Source organism: Pollicipes pollicipes, unplaced genomic scaffold (assembly GCF_011947565.3).
Source record: "Pollicipes pollicipes isolate AB1234 unplaced genomic scaffold, Ppol_2.1 Scaffold_6138;HRSCAF=7277_pilon_pilon_pilon, whole genome shotgun sequence".
In the NCBI taxonomy this organism is placed as follows: domain Eukaryota; kingdom Metazoa; phylum Arthropoda; class Thecostraca; order Pollicipedomorpha; family Pollicipedidae; genus Pollicipes; species Pollicipes pollicipes.
The window spans coordinates 37,451,221-37,477,406 of record NW_023596818.1 but is presented as its reverse complement, the minus strand read 5'-3'; the positions used below and the strand labels follow the sequence as shown (position 1 = coordinate 37,477,406).

The 26,186-nt window shown below is 53.7% G+C and overlaps 1 protein-coding gene across 1 annotated transcript; it reads left to right on the top strand.

The window, feature by feature from the left end:
• Positions 1 to 376: 376 nt before the first annotated feature.
• Positions 377 to 26,111, top strand: LOC119105645 (photoreceptor-specific nuclear receptor). Its single transcript, XM_037229105.1, has 10 exons — positions 377 to 443; positions 14,840 to 15,010; positions 18,152 to 18,267; positions 21,479 to 21,664; positions 21,770 to 21,853; positions 22,281 to 22,444; positions 22,994 to 23,087; positions 24,056 to 24,208; positions 24,435 to 24,535; positions 25,431 to 26,111. Exons 2-10 carry the CDS (start codon positions 14,883 to 14,885, stop codon positions 25,578 to 25,580), a joined length of 1,176 nt encoding a protein of 391 aa, XP_037085000.1. The 5' UTR covers positions 377 to 443; positions 14,840 to 14,882; the 3' UTR covers positions 25,581 to 26,111.
• Positions 26,112 to 26,186: the final 75 nt, after the last annotated feature.

Here is a 26,186-nt window from a genome sequence, read left to right as displayed (position 1 = left end):
GCTTTTGACTTGTGTCCAGTTACTGTTCAGGACACGAGCCAAATGCACAACATTCTCAGGATCTTCAGGTCTGCCTGGACGCAGCTGACGGAACCATTCGACCAGGCTGCCCCGCACCGGCATAATTACATATTCTGCCCGTCGCCCCGCTCAATACGGGGCTTTTGGCTTCCGCGCCGCTAATCCTTGACCCAGCCGGCCAATCAGAGGCGCGGCCCCTGGCGTCTCAGCCAATTGGCGCCACCGGCCGCCGCTCGGACCACGCCCCGGTCACGGGATTTGCTGAAAGGCGGCGGGCGGCTGCGCCAATCAAAGGACAAAAGTCGCGGCCCGGTCGGCTGGTGTGGCGAGCGGCGGCGACGGCGGCCAGCGCGCGGGCTCGACGGCACCGACGAGCCCGGTGGGGCGGCCAGCGCGCGGGCTCGACGGTACCGACGAGGCAGGTGGGTGCCGTACCGACGCGCCGAGGCGAGCCACGCGTCGCCAGACGGTCAACCGGGGCTGCCGGCGGTCTTACGTTGCCCCATCGGGGTGGAAGGCTGTCCCTCCCTGCAGTTGTTGGCGTGATGCAACACGGACGGTATGGCCAGGGCACTTCCATCATGTTTGGACGTCAATTAAGAAGGTCATGGTGGTGACTCCATGGCGATCGTGCTATGTGACGTTTGGTAGCAGATGGTTGACTCAGTTAAAAAAGTAGCTGTGCTTGGTAAACCGCAAAGCGTCCAGGACACTGAACCCCACTGAATTTGTCAATTTGTTACGGTTGATGGCAACAAGTGCTTCGTTTCTAACGTTTGGCTATCAACCCCATGACAGCGAAGACAAACAACGTGAGCCACAAATGAAAAGCTGCCGTGCATGCACACTGTTCGTGTCTGTCTTCTTGTCACTAGTTGTCTTTTACATTAAAAAAGTGAATATCTGACGTTCAAAATGATGAAATCCCAAGCGTTGCATGTGAAAGATCATGTTGAGCTTCGTGGTTTATGGCGACTTCAGAATGTAACGGTATAATTGATCAAGCACTTGCTCACACATACTGCTTCATCTCTTCATTTTAAACAGATAAGTGTTGGGCACAGTTGGCTAGTGCTATCCTGGTTCAAGGCAGACTTCGGTGGGACTGACCTCAACCGGCCCCTACCCAAGAGGTGTCACCAACTGGGGAGTGGTCGTCCGCCGCGAGACTGACGCTTGACCGATCAGCGCCCGCGGTGGCGTAATCACGGGCGTGGTCTGCCTTGCAGTAGACCCTTCGGTTTGGTGACATTTTCCGGGAGTGCGGCCTCGCTTCATGTCAACGGGGCAGTCCTGTGATTTACTGGTCACCGGGGCAGTCCTGTGATTTACTGGTCACCGGGGCAGTCCTGTGATTTACTGGCCACCGGGGCAGTCCTGTGATTTACTGGCCACCGGGGCATTCCTGTGATTTACTGGCCACCGGGGCAGTCCCTGTGATTTACTGGTCACCGGGGGCAGTCCTGTGATTTTACTGGGCACCGGGGCAGTCCTGCGATTTACTGGTCACCGGGACAGTCCTTGTGATTTACTGGTAACCGGGGCAGGTCCTGTGATTTACTGGTCCCGGGGCATTCCTGTATTTACTGGTCACCGGGGCATTCCTGTGATTTACTGGCCACCGGGGCGGTCCTGTGAATTACTGGTCACCGGGGCGGTCCTGTGAATTACTGGTCACCGGGGCAGTCCTGTGAATTACTGAGCCTGAGGAAGTGCCACCAGACGAGCCTGACAGCAGTCGCGCTGTAAGGCAGAGGCTAAGGCGAGTGCTTGGGATGTTCCAATATACATCAGCCCTGCAAGAATGCCGAACAAATGCAAATGAAGGCTCTGCCGTGTGCAAAATGTACGCATGTGATAACGACGTGAATCGGCATTTAACTAGAAAGACCTCGGCGCACAGCAAATTCTTAAAGTTTTCCCTTCATCTGACAAATGTGATTTAACCAACGGCCTAACATTGATGACGGGCAGGGAGCGTCCTCCGAAATGTTTCTCAATCTGACGCCTGAGTGTTGTCATCGCTTTCGCGTGCAGTTTTGATCACGTCCTTACCTTCTCCGGCTGCTGCGACCTGATGCCAGCCCTTGCAGATGTCACAAGTCCAGCGGATCCACAAGCGGTGCTCGAGCGCCCTTGATCGGTGGCACACATCGGTCCATGTGCTCACCACCGCGTTCATTCGCTATCTCCTTCGCCAGACGGCGTTGATCCGTGTGTTGGGATCCCGAGGTGCTGAACTCTGGACTCATCCATCTGTGATCTTCGTTTTTCCGCAATTTTCATGTTCAACCTTTCCATGGCAATTCTCCTAACCTTAACATTCTCGTTTTGTCTTAGCTGCTGACAGAGCGGCTGGTGAAAGGATCACCTAGTTCGGAAGAAGATTCTAGAGTTTAAGTAGTCGGAGTATTTTGAATAAAGAAAAATGAATTGCATGATATGAACGTCGCATAAAAATGCTGCTTGCAACCTGGTTGCAACCATAAAATCGCTGGTTTTTGCACATTGTTGGTTGGTGACGTCTCGAGCGCGACGTCATTCGCCCCTGGAGGAGTTAAAAGCGTGAACGCTTGTACGTGTGCTCTAGTAACTCTAGCTCCCTCTAGCCCTAGTTTTTAAGGCATGCAGTACCCTCTCCCAGCATCTGATTTAAATCCGAATCAGTCTGCACTGGAAAATAAGTAGGCGGCTTATGTCACAGCAAGAACATTTCGCCAAATGTTGTAGGTCAAATGTCATGCCGAATTGTTCGGGGGCAATTAGAACGGTACTTTTGGATCTCTGAATACCGCCATGTTGTAGATGGCACAAATTTTTGATGAACATACGTCACAAGCCTGTCAATTGTGTGGATTGCCACGAGGTAGCTGAGATGTTGGAATGGAAAGGGTTTGAAGAGCTCATGTTAGTACTGGATACGACGACAGTATGTTTTCAATGAGGCTGATTTTTGGAAGTCGTACAATCCGTGGCATCAGACCAAAAACACACAGAAGAGCTCTTACGAACTGATTTTTTGGACCTGGTCTATATAAGCTGACTGCTATAGAATCCACCACCAATGTGCTTCCCAAAATTTCTATAAAGCTCGCTTTGATCCGGTACGGCGCAGCAAAAAAATTGGTAACATGAATCCGTGACTCTCTGCTGCAGTGTCCCGACCTTTGAAACATCAATGCGAGGCATGTGGTTTATGACTTCATTCAGTTTTTCGCATTCGTTATTTTTTATTGGAAAAAGCGACCCAGTCAACGTACAGCAATGGGTAATAGCGAACATGGTAATCTGGCTTGTTACCTATCGGGAGTAGTATTTTGCATTAAATTCAGTCACAAACAAGATTCATGACATTGTTATTCATGTCCTAATTACCGTGACGCCAATTTTCCACAAATCATCACATAGCACGGCAAAAAATTCGCTCCTGGCTGATATTACGTAACGGCGTGGGAACATCGGCTGTCATTTCAAGACGCTCAGTCAGGTGCAACGTACCTACATTTGACTTAAACTAGCCTCAGCAGCACTGTTATCAGCTGCGACATGATTCGTAACACCAAACGACGCTTAGCTTATGCACGCAGCAGATTAAAGGCTCCGAAAAACGCCCATTTAGTGCGCCTTCTGATCGGCTAATGCGGGTACCTCCCTCAGCTCTGCTATGGGATGTTCATACCAGGCTAATTCCAAGAAACAAAATTTGAAAGAGTGGAGCAATTGCACCATGTTTTAACTTCACTGTTTGAATGTCAGATGCAGTCAGACCCATTTTTTACCCGCGACTGAATAAAAATTGATTTTTTTTTGGATTTTATTGGATTTTAGCTGCACTGTGCCAAGTAACATCAATTGACATGCATACCATACAAAACTAGTTCTTACTGAACTGTTATGCTGCGTGAGGTGTGCTCAGTTGTCTCCACTGCGTTGTGCTCAGTACGCTCAAATCTACCACAAATGCTTAATCATGGACCACAGCGTTTTAGTGGGCGAGGTACGGTAGTCCTACGTAACTTGCCGTGCGCTGTGAGCGTCCATCCAGGGCTAATGCAGCGTGTTGGAAGGCTCCCATCTTATTTCTAAAATGGAGCACGTCAGTTACATGGCGCCTTTCACTTGGACCCCTTTGCTAGCTGCTCCTAGATGGCCGCTCGAACGAGGGGCGAAAAGAACGCTAACTTTGATGACAAATTATCGTACCAAACTTGCTGCTTGAACCTGCGTGATGTTGTCCTGCCGACGATGAGCCACCGTCGGCAGCGGTGCCCGACACCTCGGCAAATGCTGCGGCGGTGCGGTATTTAGGGATAACGGCCATGTTACGACACTTAAAATTGATCTCGAAAACGGCGCAACAACTGTGTGAAACCGGTACCGGCGTCGTGGCCCTGGCAGCATGAACAAATAATGAATAATTTTGCCATATAAGGTGAAAGCGTTCCCGTGTCGAGAACGCCATGATCTTAATGATAATGCTAAAAAACGAAAAGCAACATACATGGCGAGATTAAATGATATGGGGCACATTTCATGTGGGTCTGTTTACAAGTCTAAATATGAACAATAAATGTAGTAAGTGCAGGTTGCACTCTTCTGGATGGTCCCGTCACAGTCGCAGAACAAACGCCGTGAACTTCCTACTTCTAACGACATCGTAATGACCACTGGACGTCAAACTGGTCAAAACAAGTTCTCCTAAAATGCTGTATACTTCGTACAATTTCTTATTCTTCGTAAATTCATGAAGTGGATAGCACAATTCATTGAGGCAACTGAAAACCTGCTTTGACAGTGAGTTTTGTCGACAACTGGGCCCTTTGACGACTTCCCCTGCCGCCCGCAGCACCGGTGAGGCCTGTGGTCGACTCAGTTCGAGCGGATCAGTTCGCTGCTGCCACCCTGCGCCACCTGCGCCACCTGACCCCCGCGGGGCCACCAGACCCTCTCAGCAGCCCCGCTCGTAAACGGCCACCCCCGGTCAAGCTGCGGCACGCGCCGTCACGTGGCCCTCATCGCCACGCGACGTCAGCCGATAAAGAATTCATGCCGTAATCACGGCCGGTAATTTATGGGCGGGGCCGGCTGTCGTAAAGCGGTGGCAGTCGGTCGCGCGTAATGAGCCAGTCGTCGTTTGTCATTAGTGGACGACCTATGGCCGGCGACGGCGTAACAGCCCCTCTACAGCGCCCCTTCGCCCCTCCGCTGGAGGGCGCCGCTGTCGTAACGATGTGTCTCTATCCTGACGGCCGCTCCGGGGTCGTCTCTCTCTGTGGCTCTGTTTCGGCGGCAGCCAAGAGAGCTGTTATCACCGTTAGGGTATCTGGCCCCGACTCCAGACACGTCGGGTCACTGAGCCGTGAAAATATTTCGATGATGAAAAATTCCGGTGAGCCGAGGGCGAAAAGCCAATTTCATGACTAATAGAAGAACGATGACCAAAAGTCCGATATCAGAAAAGGTGACAAATATAGTGTAGCCGTTTCTCTTTTTAGATTCCTTCTTCCGTCCAGACATGTAGCTCCCCAAAAGTGGTTAGAAGGGGGTGGGATGGGGGCTCAAGAGAAAAAAATGACAGTCTTTTATCAACATACCCCAATAACCGAATTTCTCTCTGGGTTTGGCCCACTTTCTTAGCGAGATTGGAGGGGGGTGGGAGAGGGGAGGGCTGAGGCCCCCTAGCTGAACAGGGAACCACACCCTGCTTCCACGAGTGCGATACTTTAGGTATTAAACACGTTGCCTGAGCCAACAAAATTAAACAGCACGTGTTTTATACGCCCTTCTCCTGAAAGCATGAATTTTATCAATGTCCTTAGACCTGAACAACTGTCGCCTACGCCACGGCTGTGGCGCCTATGAGTCACGCTGGGTAGCATGAGCGCGACAAGCAGAAGGCAAACAGCACCCGCCCAACGTCAACAGTCAGTCGGCAGTCGAGTCACGCTGGGCAGTATCAGCGCGACAAGCAGAAGGCGAACAGCATCCGCCCAACGTCAACAGTCAGTCGGCAGTCGAGCCACGCTGGGTAGCATGAGCGCCGACAAGCAGAAGGCGAACAGCATCCGCCCAACGTTAACAGTCAGTCGGCGGTCGAGCCACGCTGGGCAGTATCAGCGCGACAAGCAGAAGGCGAACAGCATCCGCCCAACGTTAACAGTCAGTCGGCAGTCGAGCCACGCTGGGCAGTATCAGCGCGACAAGCAGGAGGCGAACAGCATCCGCCCAACGTCAACAGTCAGTCGGCAGTCGACAACTGACTTGCTGCAAGGCGTGGGCTCCGCAGGTAAACACGGGTCGACGGCGTCCACTCCGACCACCCTCGTCGCCACAATGGACGCAGCCGGGCGGAAAAGCGGCGCCACCCGCGTACCCCTCGCCACACCGCCCGCCCCCTGATTACGCTGGTCATTATCACGCTGGCATGTCCTTATTAGGAGCTATGATCTACCCACAAGTCGACTAATGCCACGCGCCGACGCCAGGGTGTGCGCCTCCGGTGTCGGTCTGGAAGGAGAAGTGACCATCCCGCCGCCCCATCGCCGCCGGAGCGCGATGGGTGCGAGGAAGGACCCGGTTATCGCCAGGCATGGTGTGCGGGTATCTGGTGTGTGGTACGTGTCAGAGGTGGGATCGATTCCATGACAAAAACTCAGTCTTCTAACTTGATGAATTGCTTGCAAAAGAGCTGTATAACAAGTAAGCAAAAAGTCTGCTTCATATTTTGTCCCTATTTGCCAGGTCCGAGGCCAACATTTTACGTGAAAATGCCGCCGCTGGCTGTATTGTTTTCGCATGACCCGCCAATAGGCTATTGGAAAACGGGTTGGGAGTGCATATTCCTTACACATTACGCGTGCTTGCAACTCTGTTTCTCCCATACTTTATGAAATAACGTCCCTTGAAATATAGTTGAATGGGGGAAATTACCCCAACAACGGGCTGTTGAATTTGTACAGATTTCAGGCATGAAAATGATAAACACCAGGGCAACAATGTTTGCATATTCCAGGATAAAGAGAGACTCATTTTGTTTTCATTTCAAGTCGCCTACATCAAACAGACTGCTGTACATACACAATGTGCACACACACAGCTGCCTGTGAACCCGTGGTAGACCAGTCAGCCTTCCGTTGAGAACGAGAGAACTCTTGCTCCTCGGACGAGAGGGCAGTCTTCTGTGCATCCGCCGGAGAATCCTGAGTGGACCTGACCTGCTGCATTATGACGTTTCATTTGTGTACCGCTCAAAGTGCGCGGCACGCCCAGCTGCATGCGCCACCTGGTGTTAGCATTTTCTCAGATGTTGACTGTGTTCTTGTGAGCGTGACGAAGTGGCCGAAGCATGTGGCAAGCAGGCGGCTGCTCTCGTTATCCTGTGTCTGTTTTTCTGCCTGCAAGATACGCAGCTGCTGTAAATACCAGGACCACTCTGGAAATGCCCAGGTTAGCGCAATAACGGCGTGCATTCACTTCTCCGGTATGAAGTCATGCAGAGGCGGGAATCTCCATCTCGCACCGATTGCAGGAGTCACGTACATCGCCTTGCACAAACAACGGAAGCCAACAGAGCAACAGAGTATGTCTGTGCAAGAGGCTGCTCCGGAATGTATCACTGTTCCTGCCGCGCAGTTTACACACGATGGCTCGACCTTTTGTGCCTCTGAGTGGCAGCATTGTCGCCGCATCAGCGGAGCGCCCCTCGCGGAAAGGACAACCCAGCGCGTGCAGGCCGCGTACAAGGCGCACCTGATGGCCGTCCCAGGGCGGCACCAATCAGCCGCGCGCGCGCCTGGGGAATTCAGCGCCCCGCCAGCCGGGTGCACGGCTCTCCGGAGATAGCTGGGCGGCCTGGGCCGATACGCCGTCTACGGGGGACAGGGCGGCTCTGTCCGGGGCCCGATAGGCCTGGGATCAGATCAGCTGGCATGCCAGATCACGTGATCACCGCTGACCTGGCCGCCGCCGGCTGCGCGGGTCACACGCTGATAGTGAGGCCACGGCGCGCTAACAGGAGGCTTTTGTACCGCTCTGGGGGCGCCGGACGGGCCAGGTGGTGGGAGCGACCCTCAGTCGCTCACCTGACCCTGCAGACAGGTGAGCACCACATCTGACGGTGCCTGGTGACAGACGTGATCTGTGGTCAGTCGCTCACCTGACCCTGCGGACAGGTGAGCACCACATCTGACGGTGCCTGGTGACAGACGTGACCTGTGGTCAGTCGCTCACCTGACCCTGCGGACAGGTGAGCACCACATCTGACAGAGCCCGGTGACAGACGTGACCTGTGGTCAGTCGCTCACCTGACCCTGCAGACAGGTGAGCACCACATCTGACGGTGCCTGGTGACAGACGTGATCTGTGGTCAGTCGCTCCCCTGACCCTGCAGACAGGGGAGTGGTAAGTGGACAATAGGTCAAAAGCCAAGAAGTTAAAGGACAAAAAGCAAAATGATATAAAGTCAAACGACAAAACGTCGAACAGGAAAAAGATCATATGGATAAGATCAAAGAGCCAAAAATCCAAAAGGACAACAGGTTAATTGCAAAAAAGTCAGGAAGGAAAAAGTCAAGCGCAAAAAGTCAAAAGGGATAAAAGTCATATGGATGCAAGACAAACGGGAAATAGTCAAAAGGACAACAAGTCAATTAGCAAAAAGTGAGACGCTAAAAAAGGTAAAATTCAAATGTAAAAAGTTGAACGATGAAGATCAACTGTTAGTGTCAAAGTTGGTAAAAACAAAAGGAGTAAAGACCGCGAAAATAATGGACTCCCCAATTTTCCCCCACTTATGAGTCTACTTACAGAGCCCATGGTTAACCATGTAGCTTTTTCCATCCCAATATCTGGCCATGCAATTGCAAAAACGTTATACCTTGATCGCACAGCTTGATCAGAAACTTGGCTTCACTGTAATTAATCATCGGCTGAACAATTCAAAAGAAACTGTCGCTTTCACGACTTTAACTTGTTTAATCACAAAATTAATTGTCTAATAGGCAAAAAGGTAATCTTCACAAGTTTTAATAAGTACCCTAGGTCTAAAATTGTTTTTTGCTTCTTTTACTGTCTCAGCGACCCAACAACTGGGTTTGCTTACGCCTTTCCAGAACCCGAAGTTACCGAAACACGTGAGCTACAATTTCTCCAAATTGGGGAGGCACGGTACCTTTCTTAGGGGATGGAATGGGCAATGATGATAATGTTGTGCGGGTTCCCTTGTCTTACCCCGCCAAAGGTCAGAGGACCCATTAGATAGCCCCGCCCCGGAGGTTCCCACGCGGGGAGGCTCCATCTCGCTTATGTTACCCGAAACCACCTAAAAGTTCTTACCCAGTTCAAAATCCGTGCCACCACTCATCGGAGGAATGCTCTGTGTGACCCTGGTTTTCTTTGGTTGAAAGGATCTAAGGCAAATCAGCTAAAAGGCTTCACACCGTGGAAAAATCATCGCCACTGAACGTAAGTACCCAGGGGTGTTGTTTCCTATTCAGCTGACGGGGGGGGGGGGGGCACTTGAGCCCCCCAATATGGGCTTGAGCCCATCCAGCTTTGCGAAGAAGGAGGGCCAAATCTGGACAGAAGCCTCTGTTGGCATATTTTAAAGTTGGTTGGCTCGTTTTCGCTGTTAAGCTCCCGCCCGACCCATTTATAAAAAACTGCACCCCTGTATTTACCATCACGCGAGTGGGCCCTTTTCTATCCAAAGTTCGGCCCAGCCTATGCTCCTTTCGCGGAGGCAATAAATGGCTTACTCCAACTGGCTGAGCGGGGTGGGCTCCTCTCCTCTTCCCTCTCCACTTAGCCCTTCCCCTCGAACACCCGACCAGAGGGCCTTGGTGTATTTAGAAGCACTGCGAAAACCAGAGAAGTGATTTTTATAGCATCTTCTGCCGTTGTCCACTTTACATTTATCACTTTTGACATTTCGTTTTTTGACGTTTTGCGTTTGACGTTTATCCTTGGCTTCCATCTGTATGAGGTTTTTCCCCCGTTTGACTTTTTATTTTTTAGCTTTTATCGCTTTTAGGTGCATTACACTTTTATTCTTTTGACTCCTGCCTTTTGAATTTTTGTCCCTTTGACTTTGGTTTTTCGTCTTTTTTGTATTTACTTTGATCTTGTTTGAATAATTGCCATTGGATTTTTGCTATTGACTTTTTGGCCTTTGACTTTTTGTATCTTGACGTTTTGTCCTGTAACCCCCGGTAAGCATGACATGCGGCAGTGCCCAGTGATAGACGTGATCGGTCGTCAGTCGTTCACCTTACCCTGGAGACCCCCCCCCCCCCCACCCCCCAACAGTTCCTCACCTGGCCCTATAGGCAGGTGAGCACCGCATCCGACTGTGTCTGGTTACGGAACCAGATGACCTTTAATTGAATAATTAAAGTATTCTATTGCAGCTTGTTTGGGCACCTGCAATCAACTCGTGGTACTTATCACTCACCATTGGCGAGACTAGACTATCGTGATCAACGCAGCACCGCATAGTACGACACGGTCCATGACGTGCCGTTAGCGCGCCCCAGGCTCCACTTCTGTAGGGTCCACGCGATCTTCAACCTCACGTAACCCCAGCACGTTTAGCGGCGCAGTTCCAAATTACCTCGATAAATGGCCTGAGCGTAGGCAGTAAAAAAGACTCGATGAGTTTTGGAAGCTTTTCTATCTAGAGGTTTTTGTAGTAAGGATTTCTCGACCCAATCCACCCGCAACCCGTCACGGCATGATCATACCCATCTCCTATAAACTGCCTATCAGTTGCAACACCCTTTACCTACTCATTTATTTCCTCAAGTCATTTATCTCAGCAACACGTCGTCGCGGCAATTCGAGACGGCCCGATTCAGACGGCGGAGTGAATGGACAATGATACTGGCAGTATCATTGTCCACTGGAGTTGCAGATCGAGACTGGCATCTGACCGCACACTGTTATGCACTGAACATTGATGCGCCCGTCTTGGGCGCTTTTAGGGATTGACGTTGCATCTTGCGACCGAACAAGTAACGATGTGACACCAATTGCACGGCATAGGTGACGTACTGTTTACCATTCGCTGACAGCCTCAGGACTGGCCGACCCACGTGTGCGTCAGTAATCGGTCCGGAACCGTCCAATGTCATGTTTTCCTAGGCGGACTTCAAGTGAGAAACGCCGTGGACTAAGGAATGGTGAGCCCCGATAGATTACACTGATAAACAGCGCGGTTTTATGTGATCAACATCCACATCAAGTATCTGCGTGTTTCGCAAAACCCTTGCTAGAGTCACCGAAAACGTAAACCATTTCACAGTGCACAACAGCTCTGGTTAAACTGGGGGCCCTCGCCAAAGACCCACAACCAGCCAATTTTCTGTCAAGGTCATTTATTAGTTCAGATGCGAGCACTTAACATCAACACACCTCCGCACGCCAAAAAACCTGCAACAGGAATATTCCAAAGCAATGATAAAATCTAGCTGTGTAGGCTCAATACGATTTTGATTTCACTTGCATGGCGTCTGGACTGACGTCTGTTGTCACCCCGCTCACCACGCCGAAAAATTATGCTTGTGTTATTCGCTGGAATATAAGTGGCGCAGATATAGATCACACACGCTGGTATGCACCTTGTGGTCCAACGCTGACCGTTCTGGATCTTCCACAACATTTTTCATAGTGCTTCTGTTTGTTTCTATCATCATACACTACTACACGCTCAGTACATGGGACCTGAGAATGGCGAGCAGACGGCAAAGCAGCCCTTCTGACCTTATAGCATAGTCAAAAAGCTGAAAATGATGCAAAGCGCAAGACGAATGGGACCTACTGGGAAAAATTAGAGTCCCAATGCCCGTCTCGGCCCGCGCGATATTGCACCAAAATCATCAAATTGTTACAAAAAGTACATCCTGCAAACGACATAAAGCCCCATGTTTTGGGGAAATATAATCTTTGATCATCCAACGAGTTGGTGAGACTCGCTTGTGTAATGCAACATTGTTTACGTGCCAAGCACCATAATTCTAGGACATTTATAGTGCTGCAAGGAACGTCTTCAATAGACAGCAACGGCTACAGGCGTTTTCAGCCAGTTGCAGCCATTTATATGCACGAATATCCACACACTGCAGGGTCTTTTCAGCAGCATAAAACATTCTTGAACCTCTTACCTAAAGCTCAAACACATTTAAAAAGTTCCGCAAGAGAGCTAACTTATGCTATCCAGACACAAACATCATAACGTAACACAATGCGCGTAACGCGCAGTGCAACGTGCGTAACGCGTAGCACAACGCACCACCGGCATTACGCAATGGGCGCTGGCAGCGCCATCACGCGTCAGGCCGCCGGCTCGGCCTCAGGCTCCACAGGCTCCACTCGGGCCTCCACGCCACCCACCGCCGGCGGTGCATTCTTCGACTTCGCCCGCCCACCCGGGCCGATATTATGCACGCGTCCCGTGGCCTCCGGGAGCGAAGAGAGCCCCGGCCGCGGCGCGTCAGGCTCGCCGCCCACACAAAAGGGTGCGCCGCGAGTGGCGACAGCCATTTGTCAGCGCGACGATTACGACGCACCAGCCGCCTCAAACTGTCACGACGGCCTTTGTGCGCGCTAATTAATCGTGCCGCCAATGACGCCGAGTGGGGCTCGTTAGAGGCGGCTCGGTTTCACGGCGGCGGCGCGGATTAGTCCCGCCCACAATCAATGGGCCGCCGACGGGCGGGGCGGCCCGTCGACGGCGACAGAGAGATCGTCGGCGTCGATGAGGAGGCGGTCGGCGCGTGGCCGCCGCCGTCGGGCCGGCCGGCCGCGATGACGACGTGGCCCGTTCCGTCATTGACCGCGCTCCTGCTCCCCGGGATTTGGAGATGCACTAGGCTCGTGCTGAACGTCGGACGCTGGAGAGCTTCATGGTTGTGTATCGTTTACGGGTGTTAAGATCATGCTTTCGAGCCTTAAGATCATGCTTTCCGATTCCTTCGCAGTGAAAGTAGCGCGCCTCTTTGATAGGTATTACGGGCTGAAGCTTTCCGAAAGGGAAAGTCTTAGACGCTCCTGAAGGACACTGTATGCAGGTGATCTGGCTGCCTTATTTGACAAAAAGTTGCTGTGATTTTGTCTTATTTCATCTTTTGTCCGATCTCTGCCTTCTGTCTAAAAGCATTCGCACGCACATGATTCGTCCCGTACATTAGTGCCGAAGCTGAACATTGCTTGAACCAGAAATGCTCGACTCGCATGTTCTTGTGATCTGTTCTGTTCTGTGTTCATGTTTTTTTTTTTGTTTCGGTTGGAGCGTGCCGCTCGCCGGTGCGACACCGAGGCAGTGGCCGGGTTTACCGGGAGCTGGTAAACATAGCTCAATGAATTTATAGGTACCTGGTCTTAAGGACCCAGCCGTCCGCGACATCACAATATAATGCCTCCTCCCCCCCCCCCCCCCAAAGCTGCTGCCATCCCAGGACGATACGCTGCTCTCTCTGTCGCTTCTAACGATATCCTGAACTTCAGTCACGCAGCTCCAGCGACTGAGCCCGATTCGCGACGCGGCCAAAATAAAGTGAGTTGTCGTTACCCCCCCCCCCCCCCCCCCACGCCCCAAAAGTCGTTCACAAGCGTTTCTGTTTCAGCCGAATGTGGCAATCGATTGGTCAGTGTGCGGCGGCTTTTAGAGGCAGGACGCGTTCTAGATCAATGGTCACGTCTCAGCTGCTGACGGCGCGGCAGCCGTCCTGCGCAGTTAGATTGACGACTGCAATGATTCTCCACGCCATCGTGGTCATGCCGTGTGCCTTTCCGGGCACTGTCAAACTGTTGTGTGCAAACGCGCTGTACCTCCACGCGTAGGAACAAAACTTCACATCTGAAAGTCGCATTCTGACAGCTGCCAAACCCTGCTCACTGCAACAATCATGTTAAATGTTTGCTGTTCTTGGTCAACGTCGATAGGTGAAATGTGGTCAGCAAAACATGATGAAATATAACTAACGTGCCCGCCAATGAAATTTCTATACCCACGAAGCTGCAATTTCTAGGAAAACAATCTTGAAATTTGTTGGCCCGCACAAAAAAGTGATGTAAGTGATGTGCAGCTAGTGTTGCGCACTCCAACGCAAACCATGAATCCGCGAATTTGTGGTGCGTTGAGGAGTTGCTTTCGGATCTAGGCAAGCAGGGCAGGCAACCAGGCGTGAAATAATCTGGATGGTGTAGTTTACAGTGCCGTCCCCAGATCACTAGGCTTTCTCGGACGCTGTTCGACCCATAAGATGCACCAGCAATCGACCGAGAAGCGGCCAATTAACATGTTCGGAAAACGTCACCAATCAAACAAATACAATATAACATACAGTGTGCGTATGTTAACATGCAAGCAATGCTCACATGTACCTTCATCTGAGCAAGTATGTCATTCATGCACGCTGATTATTCCTCGGGTTTGTATTAGAATGCATGTTCCATGACATGGTTGATGGGATGTTTGCCCTATTGTAAGAAAAATAGCAGGATGTGTGTGACCAGGTCCCCAACGAATGATCGGTCCTCAAGTTTTCTAGGTTATGTCCTCAGCAGGCAGAATGGTCAGATGTTTGCTCATGTGACCTCAGCGGTTGGGAAGGTCACTCCCGTGGCCTTAGCAGGTGAAAAGGTCACTTCTGTCACCTCAGCGGGTTAAAAGATCGCTTCTGTGACATTAGCGAGTGAGATAGCCCTTCCTATGACCTCAGCGGGTTAGAGGGCTGCTTCTGTGGCCTCAGCGGGTGAGAGCGCCGCTCCTGCACCCTGAGCGGGCGACATGGTCAGATGCGTGTGCCTCCATCCTCGGCAGGGAAGCGAGCGCGGGCCCCGCAGACGGTCCCCGACGCGGCACCATGGAGGACAGGCGGGCCGAGCTGACCTGTCGCGTCTGTGGGGACAAGGCCTCGGGCAAACACTACGGCGTGCCCTCCTGCGACGGCTGCCGCGGCTTCTTCAAACGCTCCATCCGCCGCTGCCGACAGTGAGTAGGCGCGACTGCAATGACGTGTGGACAGCAGTGAGAGGCTGGACGATAAGCAGACAGCATTCGCTGGGCCGGGGGCCTCTGAGGTTCGGCCAGTTGGTCTGACATCGCCACCTTGCATGCTCTGCGGCCCGAGGGACGCCGCTGTGAGTGCTGCAGCCTTATCAGGTCTTGGTGGCCGTAGCTCACCGACTCGACGGGACCCGTCAGTACGAGCAGGCGGGCCGCTGAGCCGACACTCTTGGTCCGCCCCTGCCCCCGTCCAGACCCGTGTCGACCCCGACAGGGGTGAGGGCGGAATAGGGCGATGAGGGTTAGCATGCATACACAGTGAAGCATTCACGTGTCACGTTGGTTGATGATTTCGTTTGGAGCACCGGGCCAGTTGAAGCAAATGTGGCTCAGTCTTTACCCACGTCCACTTTATCCACGTACCCACGGCACTGATTGGTTCTTGGCTGAGATTTGTGTTGGAAAGCATAATGATGATGTATGTTTCGTGCTGCTGGGATTGAACCATCGGTTAACTATCCTCTCTCACGGGGATGGATGCTGGAGGGCCATGGCACTACAATGGTGGCAGTATGCATTGGTATCAAGAGCCATGCTGTTTTAAGATGGGATGACATCGGAATCATGTCCAGTTATAGTAACACACGGCACAGCATTTTGTACTGCGCAGCTCCTTGGACCATCTCGACTACCGTCCCTCTATATCGGGCACCGTCCAGAGATCTGTGCTCACAGGCCACCCAAACATCGCCAGCGCTGCTGGGGACTCGTCCACAGAAGAGCATCCCTCATCCCGCACCGTCGAGCCGACGCCGCCGCGCGGGCCGCAATAATGCAGCTGACTGCGACGCGCCGCATAATTTGGGCTGACGGATCGGAAAACGATGGGACCGACGAGCGTTTGATGGCGTTATCTGGGTCGGGGTGGCGGCGAGGCTGCCGCCTTTGAACGGGCCGCCGCCAGCCGGCGGTCCGTCCGGGACCACGGCAGTGAGCAGCGGTCGCTCCGGCGCCGCGACATCGCGGCCGTCGGCAGAACCCTGCTGTCAGTGATACCGAACTGAATTCGGACGTCGGCTGGACGTGGTGGGAGGAGGGTTACACGCGCTGGGTCAGACTCAGCTGTGGAGGGATTCTGTTTTGACAGGTGGAGGACCGCTTCACCCTGATGTACGTTCACCGTCGGATCAACAGGAGCGCATGCTTGACCCTCCTTGACACGTACCTGTGCTCGATTCCGATTTAAGAAAACCGGCTGGGACTCTGCTTGAGTCCAACTCCGACCAACTCTTGCAAGTTTGAGCTGATTTCACACCTGACTCCAGCTGTCCAAATATAAATGGAGTCATTTAACTAACGTGACCCAGTTAACTGGCTCCGACATACCGTTCATGCAAATTTCTAAGCCATTTCGAGTGGAGTTGAAGCCAACTTCTTATTTTCTACGCATTGCTCACTGGGCTCTGTTCCTTCTCTTTTCACACTGTTAAGCATATAAGGTAAGCAGTTGGACGCCAGGAACCAGTAAGTGCGGCTTGGAGCCACTATCAGCGTGCATGAGAGATTCTGGAAAAAGTGTGCTTTAGCTCTTTTCACGCAAACGCTATTCCAATGACAAGTAAATTGGTCCCGCCGTCAGTCGCAAGCATCTAATCGTGAAATGCACGGGACACAGGATAAACAGGGGATGAAACCCATCGTTTATAGCTGAGCCTTTCAAGATAGCCGGTAAGCATTATTCTGGAAACGTTTTGGTTTCGTCATCATGTACGAATTTGTTATCTTACGCTTGCGTTTTTGGTTCCATTGGGCAAATTTGTAAAGTACTGCGAACGTGAAATGACGAGGCAGTGCACGGCGATGAAACAAAACGCCCTCACATGGAAAATTCACGATTATTTTGATTACCCTGGAGACCAACCATGGTTTTCGCTCCTGCTGCTCTCATTCTTCGAGCATTTAAATGTGGCACCAAATAAGGCCTCTGCCTAATAACGCTACCGTCAGAAGATTTTGTTATTGGACAGGGACTACTAATAAATGAGCGGCTTACCTGTGTCTCAGCCTCAGTCCTATTGACATCAATGCGTTGACCAAACCTACATATTGTATATTGCAAATAAAGTTGGCGAAATAAATAAATCCTGATACTTTTGCCCCTATAAAGGTTACAATGGACTGAACTCGAACCTGACACAGTTCAACTTTGGCCCACGAATGCCCACGAGTCGAGCATCACCAACAAAGGCGCTATCTCTCCAATGGTCGGTCACTCCGAGCGACAAGGTCGGCGCCAATAAGATTGCCTTTGCTAGTAGACGTCCATAACCCTGTTGCCAGGTCCACTCCGGTCCGACTTTGTCGTTGTGCCCCTGCGCCAACGGTTGGACCTTTGACGACCCCCGACGGCCTGTGATGACTGCTGATGACCCCTGATGACCCCTGATGACCGCTCATGTCACACCTGATGACCCCGGCCGACCCCTGCCGCGCTGGCGCATCCTTGACGGCACGCCCGGAAGCGCCGCCCGCTTCCGCCACCGCTGATGAATGCGATATTGAATTACGATCGGTCAGCGGTGCTCATCTGTAGCATTGTTGCGAAGTCGGCGCGCGGCGGGCGGCCGCGGCTCCCGCCTGTTCCGGGCTGTCAGCCAGCCCCCCCCCCCCCTCCCGTCCAGTGCACCTGTCCCGGGGGCCGCCGGGCGCGTGACATTGGCGGCGATTGTGCAGGCCGCGCATGGGCGCCAGCGCACGACTCACGAGGACCTTGCTGCTTATGACTGGCGTACGGGAGCGGGGGGATGGCCAGGGTTAGGCGACTCAGAGGCGTTGCTAAGTCGCTTCTTTCCATGCACTTCCACATGTTCAGTGCTATTTGATCCAAATGTTGGGGGAGGGGGGGGGGGCTGGAGACCACCGAATGCCCTATAACACGATAGTTCCTGCGCCGATGTTTGTGAATCAGCAGCATCCCCATACCTTCCCTCCTCAATTATCTCGTGGTAATGTGGTCAAACCGCCACCCTTGCTTGTTAAATATTGTGTCACGCCTTGTACATTGGCAAGCAGCTGTAGGTAACTGTGGTAGGTTTGTTCACAATAGGGACTTGCGCGCACTCGCAGGAACCTGGAGTACGTCTGTAAGGAGAGCGGCCGCTGTGTGGTGGACGTGGCTCGGAGGAACCAGTGCCAGGCGTGCCGCTTCTCAAAGTGTCTCAACGTGAACATGCGCAGAGAAGGTAAGAATCACCGCTGCGATCGGCGATGGGTCTTCTTCGAGACAGACTAAGTGGCGCTTGACATAATCGCGTGAAATTTTGAAAGCGTGAAAAAGGCGTGAAATTTTGGCGCAGTTACATTAGCAACCGACGTACTTTGGGGGCAAACCGGTTGGGGCTGACATGAGCGAGAAACCGCGGAGTTCAGCAGCCCAACTAGCATCAGCGCTGCGGGCCGGGGCCAGCGGTCTACACCGACGCTCCGGAAGACCGGGGACGCTGTGCGATGGGTAGGACAATAAAAGCAAGTTCGAAAAATAAAAACACACAGAATCAGTCAGAAACTGTGTGCCCAGCGGGACGCAACAACCTCCGGCGCCCAGTGCGTTCTCGAGCCGAGAGGCCTTCTGAGAGCCCCAGTCCTTTCAGCCAACTCGCTCGCTACGGGTGGGCGTTAGTTCTCGCTGCGCTCACCAGGACGGCAGTGCCGGCGCCGATCGGCCGGCGCCACCGCGCTGTGAGAACCGATCAGGTGCGGCCGGATTGTCTCCTGTTACCTAATAGTCATCGATCAGCCGCTTTATTGACACCCACAACAGCGGACTATTGATATACGAGGGCCGAGTTTCGGCGCGCGGCCGGCGGGCGCCGCTGGCGCCTGCCGTATTGACGCCTGACCCGTTCATGTGGCGTCGGCAAACGGCACTCTCACACCTCCCGCCAGCGGCCGGCTCTCACGGCCCGCACTCCCGAGCAGAGCTGGTGCCGGTCCGGCTGACCACGCCTGCGCTCTCCTCGAGCACTTGAAAGCCTTGCGCCTGCTCATGTGACTTGGAGATGAAAGTCCACGCAGAATATTTCTGCACTACGTTCCCTATGCATGCGGTGTGAACGCATTTACTTTTCTCATCTGCGGCTGTTCGGTATCTACACCGTGATTATGGATGAAGATCTTGGTTTTAGTATGGGTGCTAGGAAATACGCGTAAATCGCGTACGTGCCAGCAATGCAGTGCATTATTCGTGGCGTACCTACATCATTGCCAGGTGCTGAGTCGAGACCGATAAATAGTTCCACGATTAAAACTCAACTAGACTTTGGCTGTCAAATTATCGAGCTAGATATTTTTCATGTAGTGTATTTCGAAAACTTTAACCCCAAACCGTCAGGTTTGAGCGAAGCTTTTCAATTGCAACACTCTTGAAAGTAGTTCAGCAGTTTGCTGATCAGGACTTTGTTTTGACTCTATGTGTTATTGACTACCATGAGTAGTAACGCGTCGCACCAAACAACAGCAATGTAGTGATAAGGCCAGAGGATAACCGAGTGGACATGTCACACTGCGCAACTGGGACAATTGTTCGCGGCGCCAAGGCAAACCAATGATTACCTGCAGACAGCTAGGTACTGCGTACCTATAAGGGCTCGTCTGCACAGTCTGTTCGCGGTGCGTAGATAACATGATTGTGAGTCGGAACTCGCTTCTTAAAAGCTCCGAGCCCCCGTCAATCCTGTCATCCCCGTCGTTGCAAATCGCGAGTCCTTGGGCGGTAGCTTCCATATCGGTGACGAGCAGCCAAATTTGCCAAATGCTCGCCGGCGCTTACGTCCTTGTCTACCGGCGTCGTTAGTCGGCGCGCGGTCGCGCGGGCAGCCGGGCCGGCCGGTCCCTCTGAGCCGCTGTCGGCGCTGTCTGCCCCGGTGGCAGGTACTCCATCGGTGAAAGGACGTCGGCATATTTACCGACAGCCGTCGTCCCCCTCCCCCCTCCCCCCAGCGCGGCGCTCGCGGTTCTGCAAACAGCCTGGCGACCACAATGGCCGCCAGCCTGGGGGTGAAAGGTCATTGAAAAGCCACCGCTCGCCCAACACATCCATGTTTGATGAGGAGTCCACATTAAATATGGACCATTCACCAGTAATAGGCAACTCGAATTTCGCGCCGCGGCGGCCGTCGGTCGGCGCGTGCTCTTATAGAGGCGTGTGAGTGACGTCCGAGGCTCGCGAACGGTCGGTGACGAGCGTGTAGCGAGTCGGCCCGACGCTGCGTCGGCGGCTGGCGAAACTTTCGAGAAGTTCTGTATTTGATGCAGCGCGGGTCGATGCTCCAAGGTTTATGCTGCGGCGGAATAACATTAGAGACATTAGATGACAATGTCGGAAAATGTAAGCGAACTGCTCGCAGGAAAATGGAGACAGTAGGGTCTTTCTGATCAATTTTTATGGCCACACCGTAAAAATTGTATGGCCACATAATTTTTATGGCCATATTATGGCACAATCACAAAAGTGGCGAAAGCGGCTTTTACGATTTTATCTTTGATTTTCTCAGCGAGTAACTGTGCTCTTTCTCATAAACTGTGCATGACCCCACCTTGCCGTTTGCATCCCTTCGCCTTGTTGGTGTTGTCTTGCCGTCTTGAAACTGTCCAGTTACCAGTCTGATTCTGTCTGGTTACCAGTCTGAACACCATTTGACTTCTATCAAAGCATTAGTGTGTCTCGTTATGCTGCATAATGCGGTGGTGGGGCGAATGGTTTCTTTGACGGTGGTATCGGGTCCAAAAGCAGAATTTTTCGTGGACGAGGTCACTGCACCCAGGTTTCTCCTGTGCCATTGAAATCCTCTGATGGTTCACGTATGGCTCACTGCTATTACCAATGATGAACCCTGATGCTACCAGTGGTATCCCTCGTTCCCTGTCACCTCGTTCTGAAGTTGATGTTGATAGAGAACTCTAATGTTACTGTTTTTTCTGTGGTTTCCATTGCCTCGGTGTTACGACCAGTAGTAACTACTAACACACCAATGGTATCCCCAGACGTGACCGGTGGTGCCCCAGACATGATCAGTGGTATCCCCAGACGATACCAGTGGTGTCCCCAGACGTGAGCAGTAGCATCCCCGGACGTAACCAGTAGCATTCCCAGACGTTACCAGTGGTATCCCCAGACGTGACCAGTGGTATCCCCAGACGTTACCAGTGGTAGCCCAGACGTGACCAGTGGTATCTCCAGACGTTACCAGTGGTATCCCAAACGTGACCAGTGGTATCCCCAGACGTTTCCAGTGGTAGCCCATACGTGACCAGTGGTACCCCAGACGTTACCAGTGGTAGCCCAGACGTGACCAGTGATATCCTCAGACGTTACCAGTGGTATCCCCAGATGTTACCAGTGGTATCCCCTGACGTTACCACCCGCGCCCTTCACCTGAACCGCTCGGCCGGCAGCGGTGCAGCACGAGAGGGCTCCACGCTCCTGCGTGAAGCGCCAGCCGAGTCTGCTGCCACCGGAGGGCACCACGCCGCTCCTGCTGTCCGGGCCTGCCTTCGCGCCGTTCGCGCCCTACCCGGGCCCGTTCCCGGCGTTCCGGCCGTTCCCGCTGGTGCCGCCGCCGTTCCTCGGCTCGTACGCGGGCTCGGCGTTCACGCCGATTCGGCCGGCGGCGACGCTGTGGTCGCCGACCGCGGCGGCGCCGCCACCGCCTCCACCGCCTCCGCCGCCTCCGCCGCGCCGCGCAGAGGAGGAGGAGGTCTCTAGCTCGCAGATCGACGTGGTTCGCGTAGACGACTCGCCGGCGCCCGAGCAGCCGACCGCCTCCGCCGGTGAGAGGTTCAGGCCATCTCGAGGAGGCCTGGAGACGTGCACGTGCACCAGGAGGTGAAAGGGACCGCGTCAATAATGGTTGGAATTATTTCAGGAGGTCGTACCTCTCCTGCCCTATGTACTGTTTCTGAGGGTGTGGCAGCAGACTGGGTCCACTGTGATCTTGGTGCCTTAACTGGAGATAGGTTACGAAAGAGTGTTTAAGAACCCTCTCCTTCTCCCAAAGAGCTTATGTCAGCGGGTATGCACATTACATGGCTTCGAAATAAACCAAAAAAAGATTACACAAGCCCAAAACAGGATGCAGCCTTACAGATGTACCTCACCGCAGTCTGCTCCAGAGAAGGGGTAGCCTGGAGGTGCGCTCCCGTCTGCCACCCCACAGTGGAACAGCCCACCTGACGCTGCCGTCCGCGTGTGTTTCAGAGGAGGGTCGGCTGGCGGCAGGTCCCTGCCTAACAGCCGACAGACGTCCATCTGATGAGCTGCACCCGGCCACCTCGCGGCCGTCCGAGGCAGCTCTAGAGACGGCCGCCAAGCTGCTCTTCCTGGCCGTGCGCTGGGCACACACCATACCATCTTTTATACAGGTCAGATGGCGTTGCAGCCTGCGGCTGGTCGACAGACTAACGGCGAAGTGATGGAAACATGTGCTTTGCTGCTTGGACCACAGGTGCCTAGGATTTGGACGAGCTCGAGTGGTGGGTTCACATGGGTGTAGATATACTCGAATTTAAACGCATTTCTCATCAACATGGCTCAGGCAAGTTTTGGTGCCAAAGGAAACCCCCTCAGCAAGACGATTTGGTTGCATTGGGTTTTACAGTCGCATCTGATGTTATAGTCATCTATGATAAGGCTCATTCTGTCGATGCATTGCCACATGAAGGCAACTTTTTACATTGCATCATAGCGCCAGAACTACCAACCACACCGAAACTGAGTAGTCATGATGCTATTGGTAAATGCCTTGCAGTCTCCTCCATTCCTTTGTTACGAGGTATAGCTGTTGCTTTCACCGACCCAACCATCAACACCCTGTTAAGTATTTGCGGTGAGATGTTCGTATGGGTATTAACAAATCTTAACCGATGCGAGGGTTTGGCGGAAGTGATATTAGTTCATCGTTTGGCCGACAGATGTCGCGACTGGAGCAGAGTGCGCTGCTGGAAGCCAGCTGGAGTGAGCTGTTCGTCATCAGCGCCGCCCAGTGGCCTCTTGTCATCGACAGCCGTACGTCCATTTCGACCGCTGCCCGGCGGCCAAGGTCGTTCACAAGGTTGACTTGGTTCAACCTTGTGATCTGGTGATGGTCGCTCGGAGGTGCGCCCATGACATTGTCATGACCGTCCAGACCAATGTCCTCACGACGTGATGATTGTTCAGTGCAATCTGTTGATGCCATAAACATCGCTCGGCCCAATCTCCTTTTATCGGATCTTTTGACGTCATAACCAACGCTCGGCCCAATCTCCTATTCTCGGATGATCGTAAAGCCCATTTCCCTGACTCTCTGGATCTCTCTGAGCTGTCCTGACTGGCGAGTGCACGGCAGACAAGGCGGTGTGTGCAGCATTGCACTTCGCTCCATGATGTCTGCCCTCCAGCCCTTGCTTTGCCAAGTCCTTGGTTTGGCAGTTTGTCGCGAGCGGACGCGGCCGTCTGTGAGGATCAGCTCGGCCGGGTGTCCGCATCAGACGGGTTCGACGGCAGACGGCGGCTCGGCCATGCTCCATCACGGGAGACGTGTCTTGGCACAAGGAACCGTGTCTCAGCACCGGGGCGGTGTCTCAGCACCGGACCGTGTCTCAGCACCAGGACACCGTCTCAGCACCGGAGCGGCGTCTCAGCACCGGGCCGCGCCTCAGCACCGGGCCGCGTCTCAGCACCGGACCGTGTCTCAGCACCGGAGCGTCGTCTCAGCACCGGAGCGGCGTCTCAGCACCGGTCCGTGTCTCAGCACCGGACCGTGTCTCAGCACCGGAGTGGTGTCTCAGCACCGGACCGTGTCTCAGCACCGGGGCACCGTCTCAGCGCTGGGCGGTGTCTCAGCACCGAGGCCATGTTTCAACGCCGGACCGTGTCTCAGCACTGAGGTCGTGTATCAACACCCGGCCGTGTTTCAGCACCGAGGCCGTGTCTCAGCAACCGAGGCCGTGCCTCAGCACCGGACCGTGTCTCAGCACCGGGCCGTGTTTCAGCGTCGGAGCTGGCGGCCGCCTGCGGTCCGCGCCTGCAGCCGGAGCTGGAGCGGCAGCTGGCCGGGCTCATCGACATCATCCAGCGTTTCGCCGACCTCAAGGTCGATCACACCGAGTACGCCTGCCTGCGGGCGCTGGTGCTCTTCAAACCAGGTGCGGTCTGATGAACACGGGCGCCGCGCCGCGCTCCGTGTGGTAACCGAGGGCAGGTACTCACATACAGTAGATGATGTGGTTATGCGTGCTGGCTTGGGTCCGCCAGAGACTTAGTGATCCATTTGTGCAGTATTTTATCTCCACTATGCACTTGTTTTATCGATTTAGCGGGCGGCTGCACCATACCTAACTTCGAGGTCTTACGTGTGATGTGCTGTTTCAGAGGTGAAGTCGGTACGAGACCCCAAATACATTGAAATTCTGCAGGATCAGACCCACCTGATGCTGTACGAGTATGTTTTCTCTCAGAAAATGGCGGCCAAGGTAAGCTTAAATCCTGGTACACGGACCCTGGCTTGGTTTAGCTGGGATAAGGGCCCTTTCGGCCAGCAATAACCATTTCATGTCTTTGGAATGAAGGGACACAGAGAGTGACCCGGGAAACAGCCGCAGCCATCTGGCGGTACTGTGTGGCTGGGACTTAGCCCGAACGGGAAGCCTCTCTGGGCTGTGTTCGGACGTTTGGGCGGCTCACCCGTCATGGGCCCGCTCCAGGCTGATGTTTCAGCTTGCCTCGGGTTAACGGGGAGTTACGGGGATTTCGGATGAAGCGGTGGGTGAGGAAATAGGGGCGCGTGTCTCGGGCTCGTAAAACCTGGAGCGATGACTAAGGACAAATGTGCGGCGCATCAAAGGCTTAGCGTGATCAAGCATGGCTGCCTCCCCCCTCAGCATCTAAGTTGCTCACGTGAGTTCCCATCACATGTCTAGAGTTGCGGGGAGGCTGCGCTCGAAGCCTGAATTTTTTCTATTTATTTCTGTTAAGCCTATTTATATTCAGCTCCCACAGGCGTCATGTTAAAGTCCAGCCCGCAGAGCCTTAACAGTCTGCTCCCAGTGACCTTGCCAGGGCTACTGACATCTTGCATGCCATTTGTCGAGGAATGACCAATTAACCAATTACGAGACGTACGGCGCTGAAGCTCGCGTCTCCACATCGGAGGCGCGGTGCACTGCTACAGTAGTCTGGTGACGTCATCGCCCATCGGTGTGGTGACGTCAGCGTCCATCGGTGTGGTGACGTCAGCGTCCATCGGTGTGGTGACGTCAACGTCCATCAGCGTGATGAGTCAGCGTCCGTCGGTGTAATGACGTCAGCGTCTGTCGGTGTAGTGACGTCAGCGTCCGTCGGTGTAGTGACGTCAGCGTCCGTCGGTAGGCGCGGTTCGGCCGCCTGCTCCTGCTGCTCTCGTCCCTGCGGACCGTGTCCGGCACGTTCCTGCAGGAGGTGTTCTTCAAGCGGGCGCTGGGAGGCGTGCCGATATCGCAGCTGCTGGCGGACCTCAACGGCAGCTCCACTGCCATCTAGCGGCAGGCAGCGGTACTGACAGCTCGAGTTGGCCCACCGCCCGCGTCACCCGCTCGTTGTTCGTGCCGCGCCGGGATGGAGCGGGCGAGCCCCGTGCCGTCGGTGACAGGGGTACGCGTTCATTCACGCGCGTGTTATTTGTTGGCGGGTGGCAGCAGCGGATCAGAGGAGGCAGCCGCGGCGATCAACCGAGCCAGGTGTTGGAGGGTAGCTCTGTTCGCGGTCGCCGACACACCCGGCTTCAGCGCCACGACCGACCGTATCTCGATGTTGCATACACGTTTCTAGGTGTACACCAGGCTGTTGTCTTCAGACCACACACTCCTCTTTCCTCATTTCCCGTTCCATACCGGATCCCAGCAGCGTCCCCGTCCTTCCAGGGCAGGTTACGGCTGTTGCGTCATGAGCCGGCTTCACTGCCGCCCTGGTTAGGGCCCAACCCTTGCGCCGGCACAAAGTCCAGGCCCCTGCCCCTGCGTGGGGCGAGGCCTGCTGGCGGAATCCTCCCACGGTAGCGGCAGTCTAAACATCTGTCCAGCGCAATGCTGGACACTTCAGTGTGCAGCTGTTGTCGCATGTATAAACAGATGAAAGTTCGGCGAAGAG